This window comes from Brachyhypopomus gauderio, chromosome 18 (assembly GCF_052324685.1).
Source record: "Brachyhypopomus gauderio isolate BG-103 chromosome 18, BGAUD_0.2, whole genome shotgun sequence".
NCBI classification, from domain to species: domain Eukaryota; kingdom Metazoa; phylum Chordata; class Actinopteri; order Gymnotiformes; family Hypopomidae; genus Brachyhypopomus; species Brachyhypopomus gauderio.
In genome coordinates this window covers 11,521,481-11,534,989 of record NC_135228.1, presented here as the reverse complement: position 1 = coordinate 11,534,989, position 13,509 = coordinate 11,521,481, and the positions used below count along the sequence as shown (strand labels likewise).

The 13,509-nt window shown below is 44.6% G+C and overlaps 1 protein-coding gene across 2 annotated transcripts in view; it reads right to left on the bottom strand.

Annotated features, from left to right (window-relative positions):
* The window catches only part of ppp2r2bb (protein phosphatase 2, regulatory subunit B, beta b), a 57,503-nt gene that overhangs the window by 31,271 nt on the left and 12,723 nt on the right, over nucleotides 1-13,509 (bottom strand). The window contains exon 1 of one of the 2 annotated variants that reach the window (XM_076979322.1): nucleotides 1,237-1,991. The exons of the other annotated variant lie outside the window; for it this stretch is intronic. Coding sequence (XP_076835437.1) covers nucleotides 1,237-1,306 — 70 coding nt within the window. The 5' untranslated portion in view covers nucleotides 1,307-1,991. Of the gene's footprint in view, nucleotides 1-1,236; nucleotides 1,992-13,509 lie in introns of those variants that run through there. 2 annotated transcript variants of the gene reach the window in all.

The window sequence follows — 13,509 nt, the reverse complement described above, 5'->3', positions numbered from 1 at the left end:
TGATACTAGTATTGATACTACTGTTCGATACCATTGATGTTTTTTAAACACTTGGAGTTGTCTGATGCTAAAACATTGAACTTTAAATTTATGTTGGAGTTTCTGTGTGTTTACCAGACTGCAGCCTTCTTCTTAAAATAAAAAAATCTGCTTTAAAAATCACCACTCTCACAATTCATTTTTTCATCCATCACTCAAATATCTTTCTAATAACACAGCAGTATACTCAAATATCTTTCTAATAACACAGCAGTATACTCAAATATCTGACTAATAACACAGCAGTATTCTGAGGTAGGCCGTCACCACCATTGCACAACATCCATAAATACCTACGAGCAACCTGGCAGAAATATGGTGAAACTGGCTGAACTGGAACATGGCAAATGGACCTTCGTAGATAGCAGACATGAAGCATTAGGTGTTGGAGTGCAAGGGATTTGGCATCTGGAGTCCCATCACATCTGTCTGCCTCCCTCCCTAGCATTAATCCTTCATTTCTCTCTCTCTCTCTCTCTCTCTCTCACTTGTTCCAGTCACATTTACCATTCCTGGAGGCCCTTGTCATAAGAGCAAGACCAGAGAGCTTTGAGACTGACATTTATCAGGGCTTAAAAACAGAGATTGTACAGTATATACAGTAGTGTCTATATAAGTATAAGGTTTGACGTAAAATAGCTAGCCACAGAAGGAAAAAAACAATTGAATTTTGGCACAAATCATAAAGTTATATTTCTTCCTTGTAAACTGACGTATCCCAGCACGTATCCTTCTACATAAGAATCATTTGACAAATATGACAACATCCTGCGTCTTTACAGCAAAGTTAGTTTGAGAAATTGCTCACAGGCGGAGTAAAATCTTTCACTTCCATCCATGACACCTCTACCGTATTGCGTTACATTCATAACGCGCAAACCCAAATTGTCATCCTAACCTCTTCTTCTCCAGTGATAATCATGCGATCCAGGTGACGAACAGGGACTTGAGAACCTAAATCCTCTTATGGTCTTAGGCTGGTTCTATTTTGGGTCAAATATTGCAAAGCAACATTTTGGAGATGATAAATGATCACCGTGGTGGAACCACATTATAAAATGCCCGCTCATTGCGCATTATTTATATATTATAAGCATTGCTACTGTCAAGCATTTTTTTACACTGCAGTAAACGGGCACGTGAGAGAATCACAACGCAGCAAGATGCCAAGCTCGAAATCAGATTCATTCAGAATACCTTCAGTTGCATAGTTGTGGTCGCGAAGGAAGCTGTTGTTGATTTTGCGGGTATCTATTTCCTCATCCATTTAGAAGGCGTTTACGTTGGAAGCATAAAGTGAAGAAACCGGTATCCATGGTCCGCTGTGATCCATTCAGACAAGGGTCCGCACACCTAGCGGGCACGTCGTCATGGTTCGGACAACTCCGCAGCAGGGAACGGACGATGACACCTAACTGAGTGGAGACAAGTGGTTGATAATAATTTCACCGACCGATCCTCGCCAAAGCACACGCCAGCGGTAGTGTCAACGAGATCCAGGAGAACGCAGAGGCCGGTTGGCAGTGTCCAAAGTCTGGGTGTGTCACTAAAGCGCTGTGGTTGAGGTTTAGTGGTCAACGGACGACGCAGGTACGCAGTAACGAGACAGTCAAGGAGCCGCGCCAGTAAGTTCCATGGTTTTGACTGAGCTGTCAAGCAGTTGAATTAGAGCTTGGGGACATCGAGATCATCGTTTCCTCCAAAGAAAATAATGCTCGTTTTCTTATAGTCCTTATGTATTACATGTAACGCACACATCAGTCGCCACGCTGCACCGGCGCTACACGGAGACTGGCGCTGCAGCAGTCCGATTCGCGCAATGCGTTATTAGCTCCTCCCCGACAGCTTGCCTCTGTCTACCTGCGTCAGCATCACTTGTGCATGTGCGGGGGCTCGAGACTGCGCTGTGCATGTGCGGGGGCTCGAGACTGCGCTGTGCCATGCAACTTTTTTTTTTAGATACAACTGCAACTGTAAGCAGCCACAGCACTGCGCTTAATCGCGTGGGTATGTGTATCAGTCTCTCTCTCTCTCTCTCTCTCTCTCTCTCTCTCTCTCTCTCTCTCTCTCTCTCTCTCTCTCTCTCTCTCTCTCTCTGGACAATAACAGTGACTCATTCAGCACTTCTTGTTTGATGATGGTCATCTGCACACAGAACTGAGTTGTGTGTTTATCTGGGCAAGCCCACCTGACTTCCCAGAGTGTGCAAGACTTTGTGTACACACTGTTACACTGTTAAACACACATTCATTCATCTCCATAAATTCTCCTGTCCCTCCTGGAGTCTCGAACACTGTGGGCACAGACCACTCACCCCCTGCCAGTTCTTTATGCTGATCCAGCCATGCAGCATGCAGGTTATTTAACACAACACTAATGAAATGGGTTATAATGCAAGCCATTGAATCACTCCATGAAGAATGAAATACTCTTTAGTTCAGATGCCTTCCATTAGGATGCAAGACTTGATTCCAAACCCCTGGAACGATGTTCATACCAATTTCTTTACAAAATATTCAGTAAACGTTTGGGCAAGACATACTGAGAAAAGGTATTAACTTTACCTCTAGATGATCCATAGTAAGAGCACAATAATGGTGTATTAGACCTGGGCGTGTTAGACCTGGGTGTGTTAGACCTGGATGTCTTAGACCTGGGTGTGTTAGACCTGGGTGTGTTAAGATTAATGTTGCATTTCACAGAAAGGACACTGATCTCAAGATTTCAAGAGTTGAGAATCATAAAAAAATAATAAGAATTTATACAGCACCCTTTTTAAACCTAGGACTACAAAGTGCTTTAGAGAGTAGAAAGCACTGCAGGGTTGAATTAACCAGTGAATAAACTAACACCCTGCCCTACCCCCTTCTACACACACACACACACACACACACACACACACACACACACACACACACACACACACACACACACACACACACACACACACACACACCACACACCACACACTTTCCCTTGCATACCTCTCCCTCCGTCTGTCTCTTTCTCTCTCTCTCTCTCTCCCTCTCTCTCTCTCTCTTTCTCTCTCCCTCACACACACACATGCACACGCACACACTTTCCCTCTCATACCTCTCCCTCCGTCTCTGTCTCTGTCTGTCTGTCTGTCTGTCTCTCTCTCTCTCTCTCTCACACACACACACACACACACACACACACACACTGGTGCCCCAGAGAGCGAGTGTTTTCGGGGTAATGGGAGCAAGCAGAGAGATCGGTGAGGAGGCCTGTGTGGAGATCAATAGCGTGCCTGCTTTAATTAACACCCCTCCACACCGGACGCACGTCCAGGCCAGCAGCAGGCCTGCCAGCTTTGGGGGGCACGTCGGGGGTGTCTGTGCATCTGCGCCTGTGCGTGTGTGTGTGTGTGTGTGTGTGTGTGTGTGTGTGTGTGAGAGAGAGAGAGAGAGAGAGAGAGAGAGAGAGAGAGAGAGAGAGAGAGGTGAGACAGGCAGACAGGCAGACAAGCCAGACAGAAATGCCTCACTATTCACCTCGTATGCACAGCGCAAAGACAATAGTCTGCATGTCACTCCTTTTCTTTGCTTATCTCCTTCAAAATGCAGCTCTGACTAAGGGGGGAAACGGCAAAGAAGCGATTCTTCACACATTCTCTGGTGTCTCAAAGTGGCTGTACTGTGCTCCGAACCCAGGCCACATTGAGCCAAGCCAAACAGAACGATCAGTGGGAACTGCTTGAGATACAACACAGATTAAAGCCCATTAGGAAGACTCTACTGAGAAACCTACCCTCATCTGACTGACACCACGTAATTGCTGAATAGATTTATTTACAAAGTAGCCAATAAGCCTTAGACAGGGAATCACTGTAGAGTTAAGCTGTAAGGATTGATCATGGAGTAGTAACACATATAACATCTAGACATAATGCTTTATAGAGGCCGTATTATATTGATATGTACATACTGTTAATGGACAGGATGACTAAACGATGACTAAATGACGAGCGACCTGTGAGATGGGCACATGATACCCCTGGGTCATAGGTCACAGGGCATCGGCACTGGATCATTGGGCACATCTTAGCCAGAGGGAGGACACCCCCGACCGACCCTCGACACGTGGGAACGATCATAGCTACAGTTACTCTGCTTTTCTCTTACAGACTCTTCAAGCGTTTGTTATATGTGTACTTTTTGAGTTTTGAGCAAGTATGCTCATATGAACCCTAGACATATAATACTCTCGTTTGGTTTTACAGCACAGTGACCACCAGAGGAAGGCTGTTGATACTGTAGTGGTTTCCACACTGCCTACTAGATTCATTTGGAAAATGTTGAACTGTGGATGCACAATTTTTTTTACACCACTCATATCATGTAGCTGCTAAACATCATGCAGCTGTCCTTCCCTATTGATAATCGTCCATATTCACCTACAGTACATTTAGCTATGTAGTGTAACGTTAACTACATATCTTGTGAGCCAATTAGCTTTGAATATCACTTAGCATGCATTTGTCAGTGATTAAGGACTGACATGCTAACATGGCCAAGAACAATGAGGCTTTGCTGGAAAATGACTGTGGCATGTAGCCTGTGTTGTGGGCTGTGTTATGGGCTGTGTTGGGAACGTTACTTTAAAAAAGTAATTAGTTATAGTTACTCATTACTTGTTCAAAAAAGTAGTTAGTAACTGAATTACTCTATAATAAAAGTAACTCATTACCAGGGAAAGTAACTATTTGCATTACAGTAAAAAAAAAGGTTATATGCCAATGAATAAGGATTTTTTGAAAAAGCAGTTTTCACAGTCAGTTGAAATGAGTAGATCAGAGGTGTTTAACTTTTGATATTTATTGCACATCAGCAGACCAGTGCAGGATAAAATCCTTTAAAATCCCAAATCTTTGTAAAAAAAAAAGCAAAAGTAACCGGTACCTAACACTGTTTTAACTGCGTTATTCTCAACACTGGTTATGGGCTGTATTGTGGGCTTTGTTGTGGGCCTGTGTTATGGGCTGTGTTGTGTGCTGTGTTGTGTGCTGTGTTGTGTGTTGTGTGCTGTGTTATGGGCTGTGGTGTGTGCTGTGTTGTGTGTTGTGTGCTGTGTTGTGTGCTGTGTTGTGGGCCTGTGTTGTGGGCCTGTGTTGTGGGCCTGTGTTATGGGCTGTGTTGTGTGCTGTGTTGTGGGCCTGTGTTGTGGGCCTGTGTTATGGGCTGTATTATGGGCTGTGTTGTGTGCTGTGTTGTGTGCTTTGTTATGGGATGTGGTGTGTGCTGTGTGCTGTGTTGTGTGCTGTGTTATGGGCTGTGCTACAGGGTTGTTGTAAATACTACATGGCCAACACAGCAACACTGTCAGGTTAGGTTAGGTCTTGATTAGTCAGTCACGCCTTAGCACCCCCTGACATTTTCCAGGTTAAGTGTTTAGTGGTATCCACCAGTGAACAGCATCAAGTTGCCTAACCTTATAGGGGGCTTGTTTGTTATATAGGTTATATAGTTAATAAGGTAAGTCCCTGCATATTCATTAAGCATTAAATTAAGTTGATTCTATTGTTTCATTTGGACCATAAAGGGGTTCCAGAGATATAAGAACACATTTTAGTCAAACACCTTCTCCAGGTATAAGGGTCGTGTCCTGCCTGTATTCAGATCCTCTTTTGATATGAAGATGTGTTTGTGGAACAACCCCTGGAGGAACGAAGACGTGATCTTTTGTCTTTGTGCATGAAACATGAAGACATGACATAGCGTCTACAGCACTGTACAGTTTATCCAAGCTCCTCGGTCCATTTCTTTGGAAATGATAGATGTTCCCTATGAATATTTGCAAAATTTCAATCTAGGATTAGGACAATATTTGCTAGTTTCCTTCTAGAGTTGATGCATGAAAGTAACATTTTAATTTCACATTTTAATTGTTTTATGCTCCCAGCATCATAAAAAAATCTGATAAAATATATTTTATTATTGATTTTGGCCAAAAGTCAAGGTTGGGCTGAATACCTTGAAAAAGTATTCATGGCTGAATGCATGCTGACCTAAATGTGTTAAGTATTCTGTTAATATACATAAAACAGTAATCTGAAAATGTTTAGAAAACACATTTAGAAAGAGACTTTTCTGAATAATTGTTCAATAGTGTTACTGAAGACACACCATTCCTCTGTTGCTGGTTAGTAGTTAAATGTATGTAATGCTGCTGGGCAGTGAATTGGTTAACCACTTTTTCTAGAATGGCCATTCATCAACACAAATGGCCTGGTGACTGCCAGATTACAGGTCTCTGCTCAACAGAATGAATTGTACTGGATTGCTTCTGATCCTGTCTGATCCAGTCTGATCCTGGACATTTTCTACAGTGAAATGCTGTGATTTGACTTATGTTATCATAGATATTTATAGTCTTTTGTCTTCTGATTAATTTTGGCAGCAGTGACCTTACCTTGCCACCAAAACCAATGGAGTGTAAAGGGGTCCTAACTGATAAAAAGCATCTCGGTTCCAAGCAGGGGCTAGACCAGAAGACTGCTTCTATCAAGCAGTGTGTGTGTGTGTGTGTGTGTGTATGTGTGTGTGTGTGTGTTATGGGCTGTGTTGTGTGCTGTGTTATGGACTGTGTTGTGGGTTGTGTTGTGGGCCTGTGTTATGGGCTGTGTTGTGTGCTGTGTTGTGTGTTGTGTGCTGTGTTGTGTGCTGTGTTATGGGCTGTGGTGTGTGCTGTGTTGTGTGTTGTGTGCTGTGTTATGGGCTGTGCTGTGTGTTGTGTTATGGGCTGTGTTATGGGCTGTGTTGTGTGCTGTGTTATGGGCTGTGCTGTGTGCTGTGTTGTGGGCCTGTGTTATAGGCTGTGTTATGGGCTGTGTTGTGGGCTGTGTTGTGGGTCTGTGTTATAGGCTGTGTTATGGGCTGTGTTGTGTGCTGTGTTGTGTGTTGTGTTATGGGCTGAGCTGTGTGCTGTGTTGTGGGCCTGTGTTATAGGCTGTGTTATGGGCTGTGTTGTGTGCTGTGTTGTGTTATGGGCTGTGCTGTGTGCTGTGTTGTGGGCCTGTGTTATGGGCTGTGTTGTGGGCTGTGTTGTGTGTTGTGTTATGGGCTGTGCTGTGTGCTGTGTTGTGGGCCTGTGTTATGGGCTGTGCTGTGTGCTGTGTTATGGGCTGTGCTGTGTGCTGTGTTGTGGGCCTGTGTTGTGGGCTGTGCTGTGTGCTGTGTTATGGGCTGTGTTGTGGGCTGTGTTATGGGCTGTGTTGTGTGCTGTGTTATGGGCTGTGCTGTGTGCTGTGTTGTGGGCCTGTGTTATGGGCTGTGCTGTGTGCTGTGTTATGGGCTGTGCTGTGTGCTGTGTTGTGGGCCTGTGTTATGGGCTGTGCTGTGTGCTGTGTTATGGGCTGTGTTGTGGGCTGTGTTATGGGCTGTGTTGTGGGCTGTGTTATGGGCTGTGTTGTGGGCTGTGTTATGGGCTGTGTTATGGGCTGTGTTGTGGGCTGTGTTGTGGGCTGTGTTGGGGGCTGTGTTGTGGGCTGTGTTGTGGGCTGTGTTATGGGCTGTGTTGTGTGCTGTGTGAAGATGGATTCCCAAATGTATCATAAAAAGGCGTAAAACATTGTTCTGATCTGTTACGTCCACCTGTCAGTTGTCATGTTCTTCTCAGCTCCTCCTCCATCAGTCTGGTTTGGTGCTCCACGTGCTCCATGTTTAGGTGTTCCCCATATGTTCTCCTGCCACGCCCCTGTCATTTATAACTCCGCCCTCTTGTCATTGTGTCCAGCTAGGGTTAGGGTTAGGGTTGTGTCAAGACTTTTTTTAGTCCTGTATTTTAATCCAGTGTTTGTTCCTCCATTTGTTGGTCATTGTTTGTACATAGTCCCTCCCATTCCAAGTCTCTGTGTTTCTACTGCCTGGTGTGTATCTTTAGCCTGTTAGTTTGTTTAAGCATGCTTTATTCTTGTTTTTCCTCGCATCTGGTTGTCCTAGTTTCTATCGTGTGTTTTGCTTAAGTTCAGAATGTCTCTTTGTGTTGGTTACTTAAGTGGATTGAACTGCCCGTGTGTTGTGACCCCGGACTGTATGAAGGACTCTGATTATGGATTTGCCCCAAATAAATCTTGCTTCTCTCAGGACTTGCATCTGTCTCTGTATTGCTCAGCGCCTAGAGCGTTACACGATCTGAAATGCCGCAATCAAATTATTAAGTGCTGATAAATACATTGAAAGATATCAGTTCCAACGTATGATGGAAACTTCATTGAAAAAACTTTTGAGTCACTTGAAAGGTGTAATGTGCAAACAATAACTCTACTTTTTCATCTGGGGCTTTAATGTTTAGATTTGAATAGGTCAGGTGGCCAACATTGCAGGTATTTATGTACGCACAATGACTCATCAGTGTCATTGTGTGTACATGAACGATCACTCTCCCATGACCTCATCACCAAGAGCTGCAGCGATAAATGCACCTTTCCCTCGGATCAATGGACTCAACCCAAGTGCAGTGAGCATCAAGTCCCAGGCGAACTGTGTAGCATATGCAAGGTGCACTTGCATATCAGATGGCCTCATTTGATATTTAGAGCAAATGGGATTGTGCGGCAGTAGCAGTGACCAGTGTGCTGTGTGCACCTGTAAGTCTACTGAGGTTGAGAGCATGTGAGCTATGTCAATATGTAGGTCTGTGGAGGTGGAGAGCAAGCATGTTTTGTGGACACTGCATGTGAGCTCGTGAACTGTAGGACTTGTAGGACTGCTGAAGCTGAGAACATCATTTTGAGCATAAAGCAGGATGGCTGATGTCTTAGGACAACAAAGGCTTGAAAGTAAGTTGTAAATAATTTAGTGAAAAATGGTAAAACAGAATATTGACTCCTTCTCAAATACAGAGAATAATATTGGATTATGTTAATTAGCACACATTACAATGAAAGACAGAGGACTGTGCTATGAAACATGAATAGATGTTAAATATCTACCAGCTTGAAATAATAGTGAGACCACGAGCCCCCACTACACTTTTAGCAAAGCCATACTACACACACACACATACCACACACAGACACACAAACACACACACTTACACACATCTCAGACACCTCTCCATGCCTCACAAAGTCTTATTAGGACGAGAGCCAACTCATCTATTTCGGAAAAGGGGAGGAAGGAGAGGGGGGGTTAGGATGGGGGTGCACAGCGCCGTCCCGGAGAAGCAGCGGTGACAGACGGGCCAACACGGGACGAGCTGCACAGGCACGGGAGGCAAGACGAGACAGGACAAGTGAGAAAACCGCCAGTACAAAGACTGTGTGGGGGGGGATCAAAACAGCAATCACACAATAGCCTTAGAGGAGAGAAACACCGAGCTGAGGACTGTGTAGTGTCACTGAGTGTGCGGGGGGAGGGGTGTTTGTGAGTGTGTGTGGGGGGGAGGGGTGTTTGTGCGTGTGGGGGAGGGGTGTTTGTGTGTGTGTGTGTGGGGGGGGGGGGGACTAACGAGATAAATGCAGTGCTCTGGGGGAGCGGATTTAAACTGCTCTGGTACAACCTAATAGGTCTTTTAAAGTCATGATGACCACTGCAATTTTATCTCACAAGCCAGAAAAGTGCTGCAAGCCATAAATAGCTCAACTAAACATAAATAGCTATAGTGGGTTCAGATGGGATAGATGGCAATTTGTTGTTAATAGCGACTATATTTCAATAAGCCATCAATTGTGCTATCATGGATGCCAGGTGAATCCAGTTTTATGGGTGATTATCTGGCAGAACACACATTCCACAACTTATATAAAAAATAAAAGCATTTATCTTTAATTTGTCAAATCAAATTAAACTGAATTGTAGCTATTGGTTCCAAATTAATTGTTTGCTTTAACAATGCCCTAAAAAAAGTGTTGGTTCAACAACTCCAAGTTTAAATACTAAGCTATCAAATCAAACACAAATGATTTGGTCTGGTATATCCAATAGTGCCTACTCTCGTTTCAGTCAGTAATCTAACAACTGTGTACTAAACCTAATGACTATCTCTGATAGAACAGTGATTATAATATTGAATAACGGTATAGGGAAAAGGGAGGATGGCATGGTTGATGTGGTCCTCCACAGAAGGGGAAACGGGTGCTCCCTTTTTCAGCACCATGGACAGTGCCACCAAAGCCCAAAGGCGGTTTGTCTGACAAGCCTGGGCTACGATTTTTAATTTTCTATACATAGATGACAGACATCAACGCTGGGCTTGAGGGGACAGCCGTGAAGTCAATCTAACTGAAAAAAAGCCAGCTACTACATCGGAGCCCTTGTTGGCAGACAGACACAAGGTGGGCATGCACTCAGAGCACGCCGGGCCGACAGATGCAATAGCTCTCAGAGTTCCTCCGAGGCGCTTTTCTATATTAATAGAGCCATTTTCTCATGTGTTATGCAATGCAATATGCAATTTATAGCCAGGTATTTTACAGAATTGAAGGACGGGTTTGCTCATATGAGCAAAGGTTACATCTAATGGAGAGCATAAAGTGTGATTAATTATTACGCTGTGATATGACATATCTGTAGCTGGTCTAATAAAACAAGAATTCGAAAGAGTGCCTGTGGCCCTAACCGTGCAAGAGGAGGCAGGCTTGTGCTACACTGACTTGTGTCATTGGAACTGGTTTTATGTGCAGGGCTTACGTAGTCTCGACCTTTCTAGCCATAATGCCTGTAAGAATGATGTCTGAATCAAGTACTGCTTCACTGTGGAATTAAGTGCAGCGAGGTTGATGGATCAGGAAATCAAGAACATGCCAATCACAGCAGCTATTATTCGATTCGCTAGCAGAAGCTGAATGGGTTTGTGTTCGAAACGTGACTCCTCCCACCTTCTGTAAAACAAAAGAGCAGAATCTATTGTAGTGTTGCAGTGGTGGAGACTGTGGACTACTTATGGAATATATGGATTCAATATTCTGGACCCAATCAGAGTTGTGGGAGTAAGTTTGCCGCTGTCCAAGGTGCTGTGACCGCAGGCAGCACGGGTCTTATGAATGAGGCTGGAATGACCCTCCTTGCATCCAGCAGTGTGGGCCTGCTTGCTCTGCCCACAGTACCATATGGCCCCTCTCTCAGTAGACCCATCAGTCTTAAACGGTGACCTGTTGTTGCGCCCGGCAGCGTGGGGAGGGGTAGGAGCCCCCCCACCGCCCCCCCACCGCCCCACAGGGCATGTGAGCAGGGGCTTTATGGGGTTCAGGCAGACGGCTCGTGGTGGGAGCTTCCGTGGTCCTGCCGGTCCTGCTGAGGGCCAGCCACTGTCACCATGGTGACGGTCACACACATCGCGTTCCGTTCCAGCATCAGCCACCGGTGTTTTCGGTGTTGAGCGTCTTTGATGTGCATCGATGTGAACAGAGAACACAATGTTGGGGTCACTCCGTTAGTCCCGTGTGTGTGTATTAGTTAGAACAACTCCGGCTTAGTGATTATTGAACTGTTTACAGGTCATCGATTCAATCAATGTTGAAGCATTGTCACAAACTCCTTACAGACTAATACTATTGAAGTGACCCTAACAACCGCATCTCATTGTAGGAATAGCGGCTGTCATTTGGTGTGTCGGCAGTCATTTGGTGTGACCGTGCAAGAGAAAGGAGAAGTGAGGAGCAAAGGTTCTATGTTTAGTCATGTGTGAAGATGTTACCAAATAAGCCAAGTAACTAATGAAATGTGAAAGTTGAGTTCATGATCCTACAAATTAAACCCGTAAGGGTTCTGGGGGATGTCTTCTCTAAACTTGTTGTGATTTTTATATTTTTCTGCAAAAGGTAATGTGTATTCCTAAATTTCTTGCTCTAAATTCAATATTATTTGAGTTCAATAGTATTTATGTATCCTTATCAAGTGTTAATTCAATATGGTTTTGGTATTATTCTGATTTCAATGTTGATGTATAATGCGTGATCTGTTCCTAACTATAATGATTTCAATAATGGTTTGATTTTACATAATTCTACAGTATTTAGTATTATTTTCCATCGTTTAATGTTTATTAAAGTAATAATGTTTGTTCTGGGAAGTACAGAAGGGGAGAATTGAGGTGGAAAATGTCATGTCAGCGTATTTCCCATACAGACGTTATTTTTGAACATTGTGTGCGATCAAATAAGGAAGTCGTAGGTCACCCTGAGGTCAAGGGACCAGATGAGAGGGGGAAGAAAACCGCAATGAAGACACGTTTCAGACAGAAGTAAAAGTTTCCCTGTCTGGAACTTCTATGCTGTGATTAGGACTAGCATTAGCAATATGAACATATGCCTTATTTGTGTTATTGTGTGGCCAGTCCATGACCAGAACATGTATAATGACTGACAAAATGTGAAGTAAACTAGAGTACTTCAGTGAAGTAACCAATTTGCGTGCGTGCAGCTCAGTGTCTCTCTCTGCCTTCAACAGTGTGTGTGTGTGTGTCTCTTTCTGCCTTCATCATCAGTGTGTGTCTCTCTCCGCCTTCATCAGTGTGTGTCTCTCTCTGCCTTCATCAGTGTGTGCGTGTCTCTCTCTGCCTTCACCAGTGAGTGTGTGTCTCTTTCCTCCTTCATCAGTGTATGTGTGTCTCTCTCTGCCTTCATCAATGTGTGTCTCTCTCTGCCTTCATCATCAGTGTGTGCCTCTATCTTCATCAGTGTGTGTGTCTCTGCCTTCATCATCATTGTGTGGGGGTCTCTCTGCCTTCATCATCAGTGTGTGGGGGTCTCTCTGCCTTTATTACCAGTGTGTGGGGGTCTCTCTGCCTTTATCATCAGTGTGTGGGGGTCTCTCTGCCTTCATCATCAGTGTGTGGGGGTCTCTCTGCCTTTATTATCAGTGTGTGGGGGTCTCTGCCTTTATCATCAGTGTGTGGGGGTCTCTCTGCCTTCATCATCAGTGTGTGGGGGTCTCTCTGCCTTTATTATCAGTGTGTGGGGGTCTCTCTGCCTTCATCATCAGTGTGTGGGGGTCTCTCTGCCTTTATTATCAGTGTGTGGGGGTCTCTCTGCCTTTATTATCGGTGTTCGGGGGTCTCTCTGCCTTCATCATCAGTGTGTGGGGGTCTCTCTGCCTTTATTATCAGTGTGTGTGGGTCTCTCTGCCTTTATTATCAGTGTGTGGGGGTCTCTCTGCCTTCATCATCAGTGTGTGGGGGTCTCTCTGCCTTCATCATCAGTGTGTGGGGGTCTCTCTGCCTTCATCATCAGTGTGTGGGGGTCTCTCTGCCTTTATTATCAGTGTGTGTGGGTCTCTCTGCCTTTATTATCAGTGTGTGGGGGTCTCTCTGCCTTCATCATCAGTATGTGGTGGTCTCTCTGCCTTCATCATCAGTGTGTGTGGGTCTCTCTGCCTTTATTATCAGTGTGTGGGGGTCTCTCTGCCTTCATCATCAGTGTGTGGGGGTCTCTCTGCCTTCATCATCAGTGTGTGGGGGTCTCTCTGCCTTTATTATCAGTGTGTGGGGGTCTCTCTGCCTTCATCATCA